This window comes from Aspergillus saccharolyticus, assembly GCF_003184585.1.
Source record: "Aspergillus saccharolyticus JOP 1030-1 unplaced genomic scaffold BP01scaffold_13, whole genome shotgun sequence".
NCBI lineage: Eukaryota > Fungi > Ascomycota > Eurotiomycetes > Eurotiales > Aspergillaceae > Aspergillus > Aspergillus saccharolyticus.
The window spans coordinates 528,093-545,723 of NW_020290623.1; the positions used below are offsets into that span (position 1 = coordinate 528,093).

Below are 17,631 nucleotides of genomic sequence, written 5' to 3' on the forward strand. Positions count from 1 at the left end.
GTTTGGAATCTGCATTGCAACGATAGGTTTCGACAGTCCACCGTATCCTTGGTGATAAGATAGTGGGATGATTTAGGGCAGAAGTCTACATTCAATACTTCAGTGTCTGCCAATTCCCACTTGACCCAAGTCCAATAACGCAACGTCTTCCGCAAGCGGATGCAAAACTGCTAAGGGATTTGTAAGACTGATGCAGCTTTATGATGTCAATAACAACGCCACTATTCATCAATCAAGGCAAGATGGCCGAGTTGGTCTAAGGCGTCAGGTTAAGGTCACCTTAACACCCAGCTTATCAAGCTTCCTGATCATCGTAAGATGGCGTGGGTTCGAATCCCACTCTTGTCATGTCTTTTTGCGAATCTCGTATATTCACCAGACTATTTAAGTTATTGCTTTGCATGCAGTACCTCCGTCCTGTCTGTCTATCAATCAACAGATTCATCGCTCCCAAGCAACCGGCAACTACCGCTACCAACGATGTTCCCCATGCCATACAAGCTGCAGCTACAAGCGTACGAGGAAGAAGCACAGCCAGCCATGTTACATAAACTACCAACCGCATCGACCAACACAGTACACATTTGACACACAGCCCCTATACTGCAGTAGATTCTTGTACAATACAACATAATAATCGAAAATCCCATCTCGCCCCTCCCCTCCACACACCGGGAGCCACACCGCAGCAGTAAGCTCTAATTAAATCTACCGTAGTAAGCCGTAAACCGTACAGTAGGTAGTCAGTCAAAGCCGGGTTGGACTTGGTCCATTGGATACTCAGCGAGCGGTTGTGTTCGGGTCAACCTATAGCCATAACATATCATACAAATGGCGAGATTTATTATGCCTGAAGGATGAATGAAGAGATTGGGGGGGCGGAGGTGCTATACATAACGCACGTACAATATCCACATCCCATATCCTATATCCCAGTCCCCATACATGATAAGCAAGAAAGACTATAAATATATAATACAGTACCTAGTAAGCACTATACATCCCCTCAACCCGAACAACACAACACTCCGAACGAGGTTCCATGCCATACCACGCTCAGTCAGTCCTACCTACTAGCTAACTAACTACGAACTGACACATATCGAGTACTGTACCTACTCTACTACCCAGCTGAACCGCGCTACTATAACCAACTTAGCTGAGGCAGACAGACTGTAAGCAAGCTGCAAGTAGCTAGGTTACCTACCTGTTAGCTGGTCCGGTCAGCCAGTGGCTGCAACCAACCACCTGCAGTCATACATACATACACCAACTCCTTTGACACTCGTCAAGGGCCAACTGCCAATATCCAATCTCCACCACGCAGCAACAAACAACATGACCCGAACAATGGCATTATCCAGTATCCGAGGGACTACAGCAGCCGCCGCCACCCGCACGCTCTTCCTCATGCTAGACCCATTTCCTCAAAATACAAACTCCAGCCGCGGGACAGCAATAAACTTATACGAGCAACGAGGTAAGACCCCGCGTTCTATTTCAATGCACGGTAGAAGACGATCGAGGCATGCAGGTCTATTCATGATGCTTCGCTATCCTGTACCAACATCAGAATATAGGCTCCATCATGGAGACGAGAAAAGCCCCCCCCGGCCCCCCCCCCCTCCCCCACCCCCTTTCAAGATCGGCTAGGTTCTTGTTTGCTTAAGAAAGGGAAGAGAAGCGAATGAGATGGCATGCGCGGGTGACAGACAGCTGTGATACAGCGACAGATACAGCCACAGCTACTCTACCTACCTACCGACCTACTACCGACCTACGCAGATAGATACTGACTGTCGGATTATCTCCGCACAGCAACTAGCCCCTAAGCAGTGCACTGCTGCCTGACAATATGATTCACTCTCACCTGGGCGGATGTACATAGGTACTTTCTAGCCTCCCGACCCACACATACATGCATACAAAACAGTACAGTAGACGCATCCAGTCAAGGTCAACCACGCTAATGAGCAGAACACTCAACAGACACCTACCAAGTCAAACAACTTGAACCATTCAAGTACACCGTCAAGCCCGGATCACACCGAAAAAGTAATATGCGATATTAAATTACTTCCAAATAAACCTGGAATGTTGATAGGTATGGACCTGGCCGCAGCACACCCGCAAAGCCGCCGGAGAATCGAAGAATCAAATCACAAGGGCTGAATGTCGAAGAGAATCAATTTACAAACACGACTATAGTAACAGGGAAAAAGAAACGAAAAGTTTGAACAAAGGAAATAAGGGGATAAGGCACAAAGGAAACAACCAGGGGAAAAAAAAATATGTATGCGGAAACAAACGGTGGCTGGTACAATGAGAAAAAACCGATTGTTGCAAGCAATAGAAGAGACGAATGCTGCGTGGGTATCACGGGGTATCCAAATAACCGCTCTTGCTCTGTCAAAGCTGGATTGCAAGAGCCTAGTCGCACTTGAAGTCTCTCCATGATGAAAAGCTTCGTTCGAGACACGTCCCGATCCGCTGGTTCGGCCCAGTTCGATCGACTCCTTGCGTATGGACGTGGATTTCACAACCTCTTCGAGCCTCGCCCAAGACGTTCGACCCCCGAATCGCAAGAAGCAGTCTGCAAGCTCGATTGCCGGTCGTTCTTGGTTCTTCTACCACTGTGACCAACCTGGCGACTGATCGGCGATGAATAATGGATCGTCTGATGCTCAGTCGGTCCAAATGTGAGAATTAAATCTTTAGACAATTAAATTAATGTAGACGTCGACTCTACCGGTCGTCCCCGGCCCGAGACTTGGCTCGCCGGCGGAAGAAGTCCATCACCTTCCTGGCGGCACCAGAGCTACCAGGGCGGTGCGCCAAGTCACGCTCGTACTCGTAAGCGTCGGCGAATTTGCGATGGTTCTTAGGCAGAACGCCCGTCCCGCGTCCCGGTCGACCCGCCTGGATTGACGGTTGGGATCCCTTGTCAAATGTCCCAGTGGAATCCTCGTAGTAATTGGGCGTCGAGTGGTTGGCGCTTTGGTTCCGGTAATAGTGGTCGTTCTCGCTCGGATAGACCTGCTCCGCCGATGCCGCACTGTACGAAGTGGGCTGGTATAGACCAGACTGGTTAGAATGCAAGATCGCAAACTGCTGATCGATCCGGGCCTGATAATTGATGGGCTCATCCTGCGTGGGGACTTCGTCCCCTGGAGCACCGTCGGTCGCCATGGCGATTGCATCCTGCGTTCCGTAACTGGTAGCGCGCGCACGCGATCGCATGGCACCAGTGGACGGAGGTTGCTCCAGGCGGTTCTCCGTGGACCGATCCGTTTGCGACTCTTCGTCGGGAGTTTGCGATCGGCTAGAAGAAAAGCCTTTCAGCGAGAAGGATGGCGGCAAGAGCGAGAACCTCCGCGGTCGGTTCTCGGCACCAGTCTCGGTCGTCTTGCGGTTGTACCCATATTGCATCGAGCGCCGGGAATCCATTGACATCCGTGTATCGTCTCCGCCATACGGCTCCTTCATGCTAGTGGGAGGATAACGCTTGCCATTGCGCTGGCGCGAGCCACCGGGCTGCCCTCCACGGCCGCCAAAGATCGAGCCGGACCGTCCAAAGAGTCTCTCGCCAATGCTGGACACAGTATTAGATCTCTTGTGACCCTTGGGGGGTTCTTGCCGAGGGGTCGTGTTGAACTTAGGTGGGAGGTGCTGCGTGCTGGGTTGACCGATCGACTGCTGGGAGTTATCATGTGGCATGGGCGCCGAGATACTGAATTGCCGGCTCTTTGGCTGAGCCAGCCGGCCCTGAGCGTTGGTCGCTGCCACAGTCGGTGCCACAGGCTGTCCGTAAGACCCCCTCGAGGGCAAGCGGCCGGCGTTGAACGAGGCCATGGACCCGCCAGTAGTGGGACGCGTAGCATGAGTGGCTGACGTGGGCATCGGCCCCGTGAGCGCCGCAGTGTCTGAGGTCGAGCGAGGCAAGTATCCAGATATCGGGGCTGGAGCCGAACCAGCGGCTGCCTTGTATTCTCCCATCCGCGCGCTGGATTCTCCAGGCACATCTTGGTGCGAAGTGCTTGCAGGCATATTGACCGGCCCGCTTCGGCTGCCTGATCTCGCTCTCCGCGATTGAGGTTCAAACGCAGACGACTCCGCAGGAGCTTGCTGCGGACCAGCGAACTGCTCGCCTCTGACTGTCTGAGACTGGGGGGCAACGTATTCGACCTGAACAGTCCGTCGTTTCGTGTCGCGAGAACTCTTGGTCTTTTCGGCAGGCTGGTCCTGCGACACATCCCCGGCATGATGAATCAGCCCCCCTACAGACGGTACTGTGTTTTGATAGGCTTTGGGTGGCTCCCTAACGGATGCACTCCGTGCCAGTAACGGAACTTCCTTGTGGGGCTCAGCTGGAGAGGTGGGAGATCAGTCGATTGCGCTGGTTGTCATTAGGAACTGTTATCTTACCTGAAGGCACCGTAGTGGTGGCAATGTCGGCAACCTTGGTTGTGCTGCTGGTGATGTGTGACACCACATGTGAGTACTCGCTCAGCCAGCTGTGGCGCGCAACCTCGAAAAGATCCGCTCGTTTTCGCGGATCAGGCACCAAGATCCTCCTCAAGAGGTCGCGCGCGTGCGGGGTCACGTATTCGGGGAAGGTCAGAGGGGTTGTGACGATGTACTTGTAGAGCAAGTTGATGTTATCACCGTCGGGGTTTGCAGGGTCATCGTCGAATGGCAGGTAGCCGGCTAGCATGGCATACTGTAGAATCACAAAGTCAGTATGACAAGGGACGGCGCAGGCCTGCGAGTTGCACGAAAGCGGGCGGGGTCACTCACCAAGATCACACCGCAGCTCCAGACGTCGACCTTGCGCCCTGTATAAAGCGAGTCACTGACTACCAGCTCCGGCGCAGCATAGCAAGGACTGCCACAGCTAGTCTGCATCAAATCACCGCGTCGCAGCCCTTTGGAGTTCGGCTTATCCAAGCGCATCCTCTTCACGAAATCTTTGTTGGTCAGGTTGTATTCGATCTCCTCGCCCAGCTCATCGGCGGGGTCAAAAGTGTTGGCAAATCCGAAATCGGTGATGATGATGTTGCGATTGCGGTCGAGCAAAAGATTCTCCAGCTTCAAGTCGCGATGTACAATTCCCTTCTTATGCAGGTAGCCGACACCGGAGACCAGTTGCGCGAAAAGGCGACGGGCCGCATTGTCCTTGAGGTATCGGTTGTTCAAAATGTGGTCGAACAGCTCGCCTCCAGAAGCATATTCCATGATAATACCGATGTGGCGATCGGTCTCCACCATCTCGTGGAGCCGGACGATATTCGGGTGGGAAAGGTCGCGCAAGATCGAGATCTCGCGATAGATCTTGGGCAGCCGACTCGGATTCGACCCCAAAGATTCCCGGCGGATCAGCTTGATGGCCACTTGGATTGTTCCGTCTCTCTTCCAGCCCAATTTGACTTTTCCGAACTCACCCTCTCCCAGAGTCTGACCCAGGATGTACTGTCCGAAGGTCGTCTCCTTGCGCTTCGCCGCATTTTCGTTGTAATCGTGGCGGCTGCGCAGCCCACCCCGACCTCCGTCATCGACCCCATCGCTTCCCACCAGCCCCAACCCCGAGGTGGGCGCGCCCTCGGTCGATGGTGATACTGACGCGCCTGCCTGTCGCACCTGCTCCCGCTCAATGTCCACGGCCGGATCGCTCACCAACAATTGATTGAGTACGGTGCTCGACTCCTTGACTAAGGTTGCCTGGTCGGGGAACGGGTCGGTCATTTCGTCCGATTGTGTATCTACAGCGGAGGATGAGACAGGCTGACCGCGAGCGCCTGTCCGTTCCGACAGGTCCTCACCCTCCATCTCCCGGTAATTGGCGCTTCGATCCTCGGCTCTGCCCTTGCCATGACGCGAGCTCGATGCTCTTTCGCTGGACGAGGCTGTCGCTTTTGCACTCGAGCCATGGTGGTTTCGATGGGTGGACGAAGTCCTGGGCGGCGGAATCGGGGGAGCACCCAACAGGTCGGGGTAGACGGGGTTTCGATTGGCGTCCAAGTCCGACGGAAGCGCGGTAGGGGTCACGGCGGAGGAGGCATGGGAGGTGTGTGGTAGGGACTGCGGTTCGGGGTCGTTCATAGCCGAAGAAGCTGTCGGGGACCGTCAAAGAAGTTGGCTGCTAAGCAATTTAGCGCCGAAATTATGTGCTGGGCACTGCGCGGGCGCTCAATTGCGGCCAGTGCAGCAGGCATGGATCGCGCGGGCGGGGAGAAGTCACTGCAGCATGACTGCACCGTCATGGGGTGCAGCGGAGGTATGTTGGGCTGATTGGAATGGGATGTGCACTGAGGGGCGCGATTTGTAATCCACATACCTTCGTATTTGAAAGGCACAGCAGAGCTCAAGACTGCTGTGTTCACGGTCCGAGACAGCCTCTTCTGGCAGACGTGGACTGACCAATCCAGCTGACAGGTCGCGTCTTCGCTCTTCTTTCGCGAGGGGCGAATGTAGCAATGCGACCTGCAATTAGACACGTCGAAGCCCGATTGGAGAGGAGGAGGTGGGGGGGGGTGTGTATTTGTGGGATGACTTTTTTTGAGGGGAGGAGAGAGAAGAGGTGGTGAGTTTTTTTTCTTTCACTAATCTAAGGTGGTATGGGAATGTGGTGACCGAAGTTTCCGGGGCTGAATGAGGTTCCGGTCGGGTAGCTAAGCTGTTGTCTCAGGTTAGTTTCTTGGGTTTTGGGGGGGAGGAGGGGGGAAGGGGACCAGCGGAACCACCACCAAGAAGGGGAAAGGGAAAAAGAGCCTCTGACTGACTGTCAATCGACGTGAGGAGTGAGCCTCAACAATGAGAAATTCGCAATGGTTGTTGGTATAGAGAAGACACCAGGTCGCTAACAACCAGCGATAATCAATTTTTTCTTTGGCTTTTTCGGGCAAAGGGCAATGAAGCAGGCAGGAGCAGAGGCGAAGGGAGCAAAAGAAAAAGGGAAAAAGACAAGAAAAAAAAAAGGAAATGAAATAAAGGACAATCAATAGCCGCGTTGTCAAAGGGACGGGCGCCGCCTGTTGTTCGTGTCGAGGGTGATGAATTTTAATGGTTTTTTACTCTTTCTTTGGGTTAATTTGTCCGGAGAAACAGCAAGGTGGAAGCGAATAAATCTGCCCTGCAGAATTGACTCTCAACCCTGTGCTCGTCCTTCCAATTGCGACACTCAGGTATATCGACTACCGAGTCGGGGGGTCGTACGAGTCAGCGGGCTCGACGACAGACGCGGGCGGGAAAATGAAGCAAGCCTCAGGTGGAAACGCGACTGGCGACGGGAGATGTTGACAGCACCGGTTCAACACTACTGGGGGAATTGACAAGACAGGATGTTGACCGCGCTGGAGGGCATGATCGACGAGGGGGAAAGAAAAGGGAAGACGAGGGGTGGGGAGTGGGGGGTGGAGGAGAAGAGGAAGAGAGGAAGAGAGAGAGTGGGAGGAGGAGGAGAGGAGGAGAGGAGGAGAGGAGGAGGAATAGGAAGGATGAGGCAGCTTGGGGGAAGATGGATTGGACTGGAGTGAGTGCCAGTGCACAAGCAGCAGTCAATCAGTCAGTCAGTCAGTAGCAGCAGCAGCAGTAGCAGCAATCGATCGACCAGCAGCTAACACTGCAACAACAACCACAACAAGGCGGTAATCAGAACTTAACAGAAGAGGGGCTACTAAACTACTAACTTACCTCTGTGTACTAACTAGACTAACTTGTTAATCAGTCAGTCGGTTACCACAACGGGTAGTCTAGTCGCTTTGTTTAATGGTGGAGAGCTGCTTGTTGTTCGGCCTGTCTCTAGATCGGGATCAGACAGGGGTGGGAGAAGAAGAGAGAGAATGGGAAGAAGACGGCCGTCGCGCGAGGGGAGATCAATCCCTATTGACAGATACAAAGGGGGAAAGAGAGAGAGAGACAAGAGGGAGAAAGCAGGTAATAATGTTGAACCTATAATTACAGTGCAATGGTGAAATCATAGTAAGACGATAATTATAAACTCCCAATTCCAATTGGCACCGTGATACTTGATGCCCGTGAGCAGCAGCAGCAGCAGCAGCATCATCATCATCATCCTTAACATTTCCACTCTCTCAGACTACTACCAGTGAATCGACTGACTGATGAGTTGGCTGGGGCAAGCCAAAAAGCGGGTCAACGGGTCGGATCTCACTGCCTCATTCATTTGGAGCGCCCGTCAACCGAGGGGGGGGAAGGGGGAAAAGCTCTGTTCTCTTGTGATACGAGCAAGGGTCATGGTCGAGCCGATGAGAAGCGCAGCCTAACAGAGAGTCGGATCGAACAGGGTTCAGTTTGAGGATGAGAAACTGCTGGCCGAAGACTGGAATACGAGCGGGAGGGAGGGAGGGAGGGAGGGAAAAGTAGCTGTTGAGATTTAGAGCTACATGAGCAAACGACAGTGGACAGGCGTGGGTCGACAATGGTCATAGCATGAATAGCTAGTAAATTAATCATCATGATGGAGCTTCTCTCAAACAAGGGCCTGAACGTGTGGTGCTGTCCCTCCCTTGCCTTGGTCGGTGATTGTGGTTATTGTTGCGTTTTCTCTTTTCAGCCAACTCTCCGAAATGCGCAGGTCAACCGGTTTGATTGATATCAGAAACTTAGAAAAAGGGTAGCAAGTGACAGGCCAGCTGAAAGGACCGGTGTAGGTTCACGGCACGGAATGTGTGGTTGACAGCTCAGGCAGATAGGCAAGCAGGCAGGCAGGCAGGCAATGTGTCTGTCTGTCTGTCTGTGTTTTTACTGGGCAAGATGAACTTACTGGTAGACTCAAATTCTACACCGTCTCGCCCGAACTGAAGAATGGAAGCGATTTGAGTGGCCCAGCCAGCCAGACCGCGGCGGACAGCGGACAGAACAGTAGTTAGTCCACAGACTAAGGGGGAGCAAAACAACCCAGTAAACTCACTGTTTCATGGGGGGGAGGGAGGGGGACGCAGATGGAAATAGAATAATAGTCGATCGTCATCTCATGAAGCAAGTGGGCAAGTCATTGGCTGGCTCGGAAGATTACGGTGGCACCGGGGGCTGGATAGGCTGGATACCTCAGGTACCGATGGCCTGTACCTGCCTTAGTCTCGACACCCCGTAAGACAACTACTACCGGTAGTACTCCTCCGGACAGCTGCACAGCATCATGGAACTTAGTCACTTTTAACTTCTAGTCTTGTTCCCTTGTGCCCATCCACGGTTGATCCCATCCCCTCGATTCAGACCCAAAGTCTGGTTCTGTTTCTTGTTCAGGTGCGGAAGCTTAATAGAGTGCGGATCCACGGTCCCCGACAGACCCTTTTTCTGGTAATTATCCTCCTACCATTAATCACATTGAGATCGATCACGAGTGTCATATCCCTTCCCTCGTCTACCCTCGACGCCGGTAATGACAGACGACAGACGACAGATACGACATGTTCCATCGTATGCAGGCATTCTCCGTCCACCACTTAGCGCCACTACTCAAGACCTCATTTAAACCATTAACCCAAGCATGCATACCCATGATCCATAACAACACAAGATAACCGACGCTCCCGTGCATCGCCAATCCCTCGGCTCCAATTCTCCCTGCCACTCGCCAGCTGCACCCCAATTAACTAGCATAGGTAGCACTCCGTAGTTAGCGCGCGCTTGCCTGCATCCCAGGACAACCGCAACACCACACCACCACCAACAGCAACAAAAACACAAGACAAAAACAATAACAATGCGCACAGTCCTGTCTTCCTCGGCCATACACTTATGCTTTACAGACAAAAAAGAAAAAGAAAATAGTATTCCCTACGACAGGGGCACTTCCCAGCTAGGGTGTCTGCCCTGACCAACCATTCGGGATTTGGGGTCTTTCTGGGTTCTGAATCAAGGACGGGTTGTTTTTGGGAGGAGTTAGCTTACCCAGACTGCTCCAGGCTAGCCCCCAAGCGCTGAGTTAGTCTCGCGCGTGAAAGGAACGAATAGCCAAGGACGGCGTCACGGATATAAGGCTCGGAGAAGATGCCATGCCATGCAACGGCAATAGCTGGGTTTGTCCGGGAATTTCACCGCAGGACGGCACAGAATGACATGCAGAGCGTACCAGTGCCGCCCATGCGGATGAGATCTGTAAAAATATAACTAGTCAATAGAAGACTTGCTGTCATGAATGCTGGTGTCTTTCGTGGGATTACAAAACGACTGCCGTGCGGGTGGGGGAGTTGCGCGGCAAGGAACCCAAAAAAACGACAGCAGTCGGATTTGAACCGACGCCTCCGAAGAGAATAGATTTCTAGTCTATCGCCTTAGACCGCTCGGCCATACTGTCTTGATGGAAGGGATACGTCATTAGTATCCCTATCTCCGGGCAACTAGCAGAGACATTAGGGGCTGCGATGGATTTGGTCTTTTGACAGAAAGATGAGCCTTCGATCCCTCGATCTTTATTTCTCGTGGTCGACTAGGTATAGAATCAGATTCGGCCAGCACAAGGGCCTCTAATACTCCACACTCGTCCGGGGAAACAGTCAAGTAGGTAGCGCATAGATGTGACGTGTCTGTACCTGACAGTAAGGGTGTGAAAGCCCCTTCCATGGGGCGGGGATGGTATATCTCGCTGGTGGGAAATTTCCAGTATCTATCAATGAATCGTGATTATATGTGACAATGCGCCAATGGATGACTGGGTGTTGGCAGGAACATGGCGGTCTACCCCGAAACCGGGAGGGATATCGCTGACCTAGTGCATGACATCGCGTAACTATTGTTCGTTCAATAGGCAATGAGAGGCCAGTTCGGGGTAGGGTGCAGTGTCGTCAAGACCATACCGTACGGAGCCACGGTCCAGAACGGCAACACACAAAAGACGTGGGAAAAAAAAAAAGATTCGACAGCAGCCGGATTTGAACCGACGCCTCCGAAGAGAATAGATTTCAATGAGAATTCAAGTCTATCGCCTTAACCACTCGGCCATACTGCCTTTTGATGAATGATTGCCGCAGTCAGATGATACTGGTGCTGTAAAATACTTTAGTAAGTAAGCTTCGAGAGCCACCCAACAGCACGCTCGATTCGGATTTTTATGCCGCTATCCGTCTTCCTGGCTGTATACTTACTCCGTAGTCTCGAGTCTGGTGTTGTCAGTTATTTTCCAAAATCTAGCATGCTCCAGCCTAGCATATTCATGGTTCCATCAGGTAATGCGGTTGCTCTGCGCTGACTCGGGAGTGTATCAAACTAGGTCGCAACCTACTACCGACTATGGCATGCAACTTGTATACCGGGTGGTCTAGAGCAAAAAGGAAGATCAAGCCCAGCGATGTCCTTGCAGTTCTCGTCCACTGTTCCTAGTTTTGAGCAGGGCAGTGAAGCAAAAAGACGACAACAGTCGGATTTGAACCGACGCCTCCGAAGAGAATAGATTTCTAGTCTATCGCCTTAGACCGCTCGGCCATATTGTCTTAGTCATGCCTGATAGCACAAAAATGCGTTTATGAATCAATTGCAAAAGGACCATCGAGTAGGTGACGATACTCCGTATACCGGTATATCTGTGGATACAACCTTCAAAGGATTGCACTTTATCAGACTGTGTTAGAAGTGTCGATCGTTCTCTCGGTTGAATTTAGCTATTGCCGGGATGATCGTATCTCTCGATGGTAATTTGCTTTATTTGTGCGGGTATGCAATCATTTTCGTATAACTATATCCCAATGAAAGAGTAACAATGGTATGGGATGTATATATTCAATAAACCCCATCGGAGACCGCACATGGGCGCATCGAGACACCGGTAAGTCAGACACCAATACCGACGGACACGACAACCTGAGGCACTCACAAGCAACAAACCACACCAAGCCACCAGTCGCACTGGTTTCTGGGTCAGGGAGCGAAGATCCAACATCTTCTCATTTACCCATACATTCTGCTTCTGGCTACCGTCCATGGTATACACGCACTAAGAAACGTACTCCAGTTGACCCCGGTCATTTTGTTAGTACAGTGGAAAGGTGCAAGGGGTTCTGAATCCTTTGGATTCTGCCGTTCATATGACCAAGTGTTAATATTTCATAGTTATAGCCATTCAGCGTTGCTATCAAGGCTTCTCTTGTCGACTTACCGTTTCAAGGATTCAAATCCATGCCCGCAACTCTCCACTGCGCTAACCAAAATCACCGGGGTCAACTGGAGTTAAGAAACGATCATCTCCGCCAAAGAAAGACAACTCATTCACAACTGTATACTCCGTAGTATACGTAGTACTTGCATGGGATTATCGCAAGCGCGTTCTGTGTTCCCATGGTAGTTCTGCTATTTCTCCACTCAGCCAGTCTGTTACCCCACTAGAACGCCGAGGGCTGTTCAGCAGCAGTGCTTCGGCTTCCAAGCGATTATAACGAGGGGGCATGCCCCCAGAGAGACAAGAGGCGATCATCAAGAGGGTTGTAGATAAGTAGGAAAGAGATTTCGACTCAGGCTATTATAGGCTTGCTTCCAGCCTGCGCGATTGTGATTGGCACCTTCTTGCCCGACATGTACAGTACTGGGAGCCCATCCATCGCACTGTCGCAAAGTCGCCGTACTTCTTTCGCGGACTTGCTGTCTTGGGCGGATTCGCTCAGTTGTCAGTCCTATCTGTGTGATAATCGCAGGGCAATATTGACAAGAAGGGGATGATTAAGCATGCAGACTGAAGTTCAGAAATCGAGGGTGCTTCCCTTATTTATCTCCTAGGGAGATGATAGAAGATTATCGGTGGATGACGATAGTAACTAATACAATGTATGACAACTAAGTCTAGTAGACCACCTAACTCTTAACAGGAGCTGCGCCTGACATTAGCGCGTAGCTCATGGCTAGGGCTTGACTGGCCACCGAAGCGGACCCGAGGAGACATGTCAAACCAGCGCCTTAACTCAGCAACCTTTGTCTCCACAGACGTCTCAACAGACATCTCAGCCTCCTCTCCCCGAGCCTTGATATCGTCCATGCACTGTTGCGCTTGTTCCTCCATCTCGTCTATACACCTCTGTGCCTGTTCTTGCACCTCCTTCACACATTCATCGGCTGTGATGCGTACCTCCGAATTCTTTTCCTCAACCAGCTCGCAGATCTCGGTTTCGTGCGTTCTATATGCATCGTAGGCCTCATCATGAAACTCGCTCACCCGACTACCGAAGACCTTATCATGAAACTCCCTCACCAAACTACCAAGGATCACCTCGACGTTATCTGACTCGAAACGGTCCGAAATAGCCCGATCAATGTATTCCTGGACAGCGGGATCAATCCGCCCGACCTTAGTGGAACCAAGCTCGTCAGACTTGGATGATACGTTGCTCTCTAGAAGTGCAGGTACAGCCTGCGGACAACGGCACCCCAGGCGAGTCAATAAGTGACGTTTTAGATCATCGGAGGCTCCCTGGAGCATGTTTTCAATACGTGCAAGTATATCATGTTCCTTCGCGTTCAGTGACGAAGCACGCGTAAAGTTGGTTGGCTGGATTGAGGCCAGTAACGGGGATGGAATACTCGGTGTATTAGGTTCAGTAGAATAACATGAAGGTTTCGGGGATGTAAAAACCGGCCTTTTTCGTCTGTCATCTTTGGGTAGAGATGACGAGTGGTCTAACCAGGATTAACGACCTACTAGGGAAAGTGGCAGTACATGGAAATAACAATATATTAGAATACCTCGGCGCCGTTTTCCACCCACGTGCACCCCTTCGGGTTGGGGACTATATGAGGGTGGGTTCTTTCCCTCTACCTGCTCGGAGTCGGGTTCCTCAAGGTATGGGGGAGGATCAAGCATCTTCCCAAAGACATGACCGTCTCTCTCAATTCTGCCTTGGCGAGCATGATTGAAGACCTTCGGGCGAATTCCCTCTTTCAGTGCGAAGAAAAAGGTCTTGAGCCGATAAAGGTCGTCGCGTTGAAACTGCCGCTGGGTAAAGTGTATGTGTAGGGTACTAGATTTACAGATCTTCTCTAGTGCGGTGAAATCCGAGTCAACTTGATTAGGGGGCTGTATGAGAGGCGGACCAGCAACAGCACCGATTTCATGTAGGTCAAGTGTCAGTGTTATGACCGTTGAGATAGCAGATGTCGGCGCTGGGAGTTTCGCCAGAAGAGATTCCGGAAAAAGTGTCTCAGTGGTGGGCTGCACAAATTTGTACCTCTCGACTGCGCTCGGTGGGAGATTCAATGAGAATTGCTCTGGTCCGCCTCTCGAATTAGCTAACTTCGCCTTGAAATTTAGTGATATGGTTCCTTGGTTAGTTTCTCCATCATAGTCAACATAAAACTTAGCCAAGCAAGGACTGTCTCCATGAGGTAAAGAGACGAGGACTTGCTTCTTCAGGGCCCAGGAGGGCTTTCGAGGTGCTGTGCTCATTCTGTTGCTGTAAGATAAGCTAGGTAAAAGACGAAGAACCCCTCGATAAATCGAGTAGCCCTCCCACCCGGGCTTTTGAACAGTGATAAGCAGCCCTGGCTTGAAGTATAGAAGAGTCACGAATGATGACAAGATAAGAGTCAAGGTGGTAAAAGCTCTTGCGGCCTGGTCACGAGTACGTGCCCAATCCAAAGTCAACCAGTGAAATTGGAGAGTCCTATGAGAACACAGGAATGGCAGGACTGGCGGCGAGGACGGCAAAAGCAGATACTGCCTTTACGTGAGAATGAATCTCGTAATTAGAGAGGGAAGCTGATAACTGTCAGAAAAGAGGGAAGAAGTGGAAGATGGGGCGATGGGGAGATGGGGAGACGGGGGCTGGGAATGATGAGCCCGGAAGCGGGATTAAATTCTTCCCGAGACAGGAAAAGTCCTCGCACGGACTTCCGCACCCCATCAAAGTCTGTTGGTATCACAGAGCATAAGTGAAGCACTGTATACGCCCGACTATAAGAAGCAGTAATGATAATTAGTGCATGATCAAGTGTACAGCTTGCTACAGGATTATTGAGTATATTGCAGCTCCGGTCTATGGCGACTTTAAACGCGGGAGGTACTTGTAGTCATGAGCGCCTTGGCTGAACTTTACTACACCATGAATACTGTGGCGGAGGGACGTTTATAGCAGACAGTAATGATCTAAAGCTGTTTATACTGAACTTTTGAATTATCAATACTCGAGATCATCAATAAGACTGATTTCAGCTATGATTACGGGTCACGTGACCATATAATCTTCAGTATGGAACCAATTATCCTACCGACAAAGACAATCATAAGATGATACCCAGTGACGCTGCATACCTACTATATAGCATGCTCCTTGCATCCTATCTTCACCAACCGGATATCACAGATGAGGGCTCATCCGTGGTCAATGCGTCACATTCCCATGCCTCTCGCCCCACCTCCAAGAAGCCTCGAATGTCGAGGTACAGTATAAGCATGTGAAAGTCCAAGATAGATGCCCACTCGGCCAATTCATCAGCCATGGTGCCAGTCCATCAACTACTGGCCCCGCTCCACCACCAAACTACACGGACACACACACTACTAACCAGACTAGCATAGCGGAGGACAAGCCATGATCTCAATGAAGCAATTGGCGAGGTATTCCCACCCCCGCTAATCGCTGAACTAAGTATAGCATGCATCATATATCTTAACTATCAGACTGGAGGATCATAACCAGCAGACGAAGAACGAGAAACATAGAAACAGCATCAAGTTTCTCATAGGACCCGGAAATTTGCATTGTCATAAGGATCATCACCACATTGAAACACGATTCACTAGAAATCCAATTGTCGACATATCACCTCTTCGCCCCGGACATCGAAGCCTTTCCATAGGACGAATTTCCCGCAGCAGTGTACGCGGGTGGCGGAGTCGGAGTTGGCGACGGCGCTCTCCCCGCGTAAGACGTCTGACCCTGCGCTGGACCGGCACTCGCCCCAGCAGGGAGTTCACCGCCGTCGCCGGTGCCAACGACTACCTGCTTTCCATCACGCATACGCCCAACCACCATGCCCTTGGCGACAGACTTCAGAAAAGCCTTGCGGCTGACACCCGAGGCATCGATGTACACCAGCCCGACGTTCTTGACACCGCCCGTCAGGTTGGACGCAACAGCCCCGGCCTGGTCGCCATACCGGTGTCCGATCATCGTGGTGGCGGCATTCGAGCTAGAGGTCAAGACCTGCCGAGCACCTTGCTCGATGCCATCCGCAAGGGTCGAGAATGCGATCAAGGACTTGTTCAAGATACCAGGCTTGTATTCATTGCCGTACTTATCGATGCCCTTCTGTCGCTCCGTGTTATTCCGACGGGTCAGCGATGCCCCGATGTTCTGAGCATATCGCCCAACCTGGCCGACAGTCTTGGCCGAGAGACCAGCAGCGCCCTCGGAGAAATTGCCGACTTTGCGGATGCGCGAGTGAGTGGTATCAGAGAAGGTCATGGGCTTCGGATTCGGCTGCGTTTTCTTCGTGAAGGTGTCAGCCCCCGTGGTAAGTGCATTGGCGAGATAGGTCGACCCGGTAACGATCAGACGTGACGCCTTTGCGGAGGTCTGGACGATGGTCGAGTTCTTATATGCCGGATGACGCGCCATCCGCAGATATTCCTCGGAAACGTTGCTGACGTTGACCTTGTTGCCCTCACCCTCGGAGGGGAGCTCGATCTCGACAGGCCCTATTCAGTCAGAGTTAGTAATGCGATCACCCCAAAGCCGTCTAATACAGGATCACTCACTCTTCGAACCAGGTTTCACATCTGGCCGTTCCACCACATCGTAGCCCTCCATCTCACCAACCACACTGCCATCCTCCTCATCCACCAGCACAATCCTGCCATGATCATCCTCACGACCAGCGGCAGAGGAGACATAGCCTTCCCCAGGTGCATAGGTCGAGGGGTTATACGGAGCATGGTCTCCGGACGGAGGGGCGCGGTCGAGGAATGCCGTGCATTGAGCGAGAATCGTCTCGAAAGTGTCAACATCCTCCTGTGTCACCTTACCCGGCCCATGTCCGATTGGTGGGAACTGGATGCGAATGAAGGCGCCTGCGTCGGGGCCGAGGTCCCAGCGAGGAATCAGATAGCTGGTCGGCGGCTGATGGAAAATCTGGGTGGTAGCAGGGAGTGCCAGATCCAGCTCTGGGGGTAAGTGCAGGTGAAGGTAGAAGTCCTCCTCAGTGAGCGCGTCCTGGGAAGACACGGGGAATGAGCTTCCGGGGATAGCAGTCTTAGTAGGGACCATTAACAAAGAAAGCGTCTGAGGTCCCGACGGAGTGAGCTCGGACTCCTCGCCATTTTGCAGATGAAAGGCTCGGATGTTGTCGATACTGTACAAGAGTCTCGGGTCATTCTCGGTGGAGGCCATGGTCGGGACTCTATTGAAGGAAAGAGTGAATTAGAAAAAACACGAGACCTGTCGACGTCAGGTGGAGACAAGACCGACGTCGGTATTGCGGGGAAACCGATAACAGGCACGAGCCACGATCAAGGCGAAGTTGAGAGAGAGGAAGAGTGAACTGGACAAGTCACTATTAGGCAGACAGAACACAGAGGGGAGAGAAGCCTGGCGCCTTTGGAGGGAAGGGTAGACAAGAATAAATACCTGAACACCACGCCCCCCTCCATGGCCAATCCGTCATAGGGGATCCATCAGGGACAGTGAGTGG

The 17,631-nt window shown here is 51.9% G+C and overlaps 3 protein-coding genes and 4 non-coding genes across 7 annotated transcripts; 1 reads left to right on the forward strand and 6 right to left on the reverse strand.

Annotated features, from left to right (window-relative positions):
• Positions 1-236: 236 nt before the first annotated feature.
• Positions 237-348, forward strand: BP01DRAFT_t152. Its single transcript has one exon. It is a non-coding gene; the product is annotated as a tRNA-Leu (tRNA).
• A 2,397-nt stretch (positions 349-2,745) lies between these two features.
• Positions 2,746-6,099, reverse strand: BP01DRAFT_382403 (putative serine/threonine protein kinase (Kin4); the record flags this gene model as incomplete). The annotated part of the gene is made up of 3 exons (XM_025577368.1): positions 2,746-4,367; positions 4,426-4,720; positions 4,798-6,099. 3 exons carry the CDS (start codon positions 6,097-6,099, stop codon positions 2,746-2,748), a joined length of 3,219 nt encoding a protein of 1,072 aa, XP_025431765.1.
• A 4,137-nt stretch (positions 6,100-10,236) lies between these two features.
• BP01DRAFT_t155 lies at positions 10,237-10,318 on the reverse strand. The gene has a single exon. It is a non-coding gene; the product is annotated as a tRNA-Ser (tRNA).
• A 559-nt stretch (positions 10,319-10,877) lies between these two features.
• BP01DRAFT_t154 lies at positions 10,878-10,969 on the reverse strand. Its single transcript has one exon. It is a non-coding gene; the product is annotated as a tRNA-Ser (tRNA).
• A 399-nt stretch (positions 10,970-11,368) lies between these two features.
• Positions 11,369-11,450, reverse strand: BP01DRAFT_t153. Its single transcript has one exon. It is a non-coding gene; the product is annotated as a tRNA-Ser (tRNA).
• A 1,303-nt stretch (positions 11,451-12,753) lies between these two features.
• BP01DRAFT_318436 (uncharacterized protein) lies at positions 12,754-14,737 on the reverse strand. The gene is made up of 2 exons (XM_025572636.1): positions 13,687-14,737; positions 12,754-13,620 (listed from the first exon to the last, which is right to left on the reverse strand). Exons 1-2 carry the CDS (start codon positions 14,384-14,386, stop codon positions 12,809-12,811), a joined length of 1,512 nt encoding a protein of 503 aa, XP_025431766.1. The 5' UTR covers positions 14,387-14,737; the 3' UTR covers positions 12,754-12,808.
• A 789-nt stretch (positions 14,738-15,526) lies between these two features.
• BP01DRAFT_339860 (senescence-associated domain-containing protein) lies at positions 15,527-17,626 on the reverse strand. Its single transcript, XM_025573382.1, has 2 exons — positions 16,700-17,626; positions 15,527-16,639 (listed from the first exon to the last, which is right to left on the reverse strand). Exons 1-2 carry the CDS (start codon positions 17,328-17,330, stop codon positions 15,762-15,764), a joined length of 1,509 nt encoding a protein of 502 aa, XP_025431767.1. The 5' UTR covers positions 17,331-17,626; the 3' UTR covers positions 15,527-15,761.
• Between the last annotated feature and the right edge of the window lie 5 nt (positions 17,627-17,631).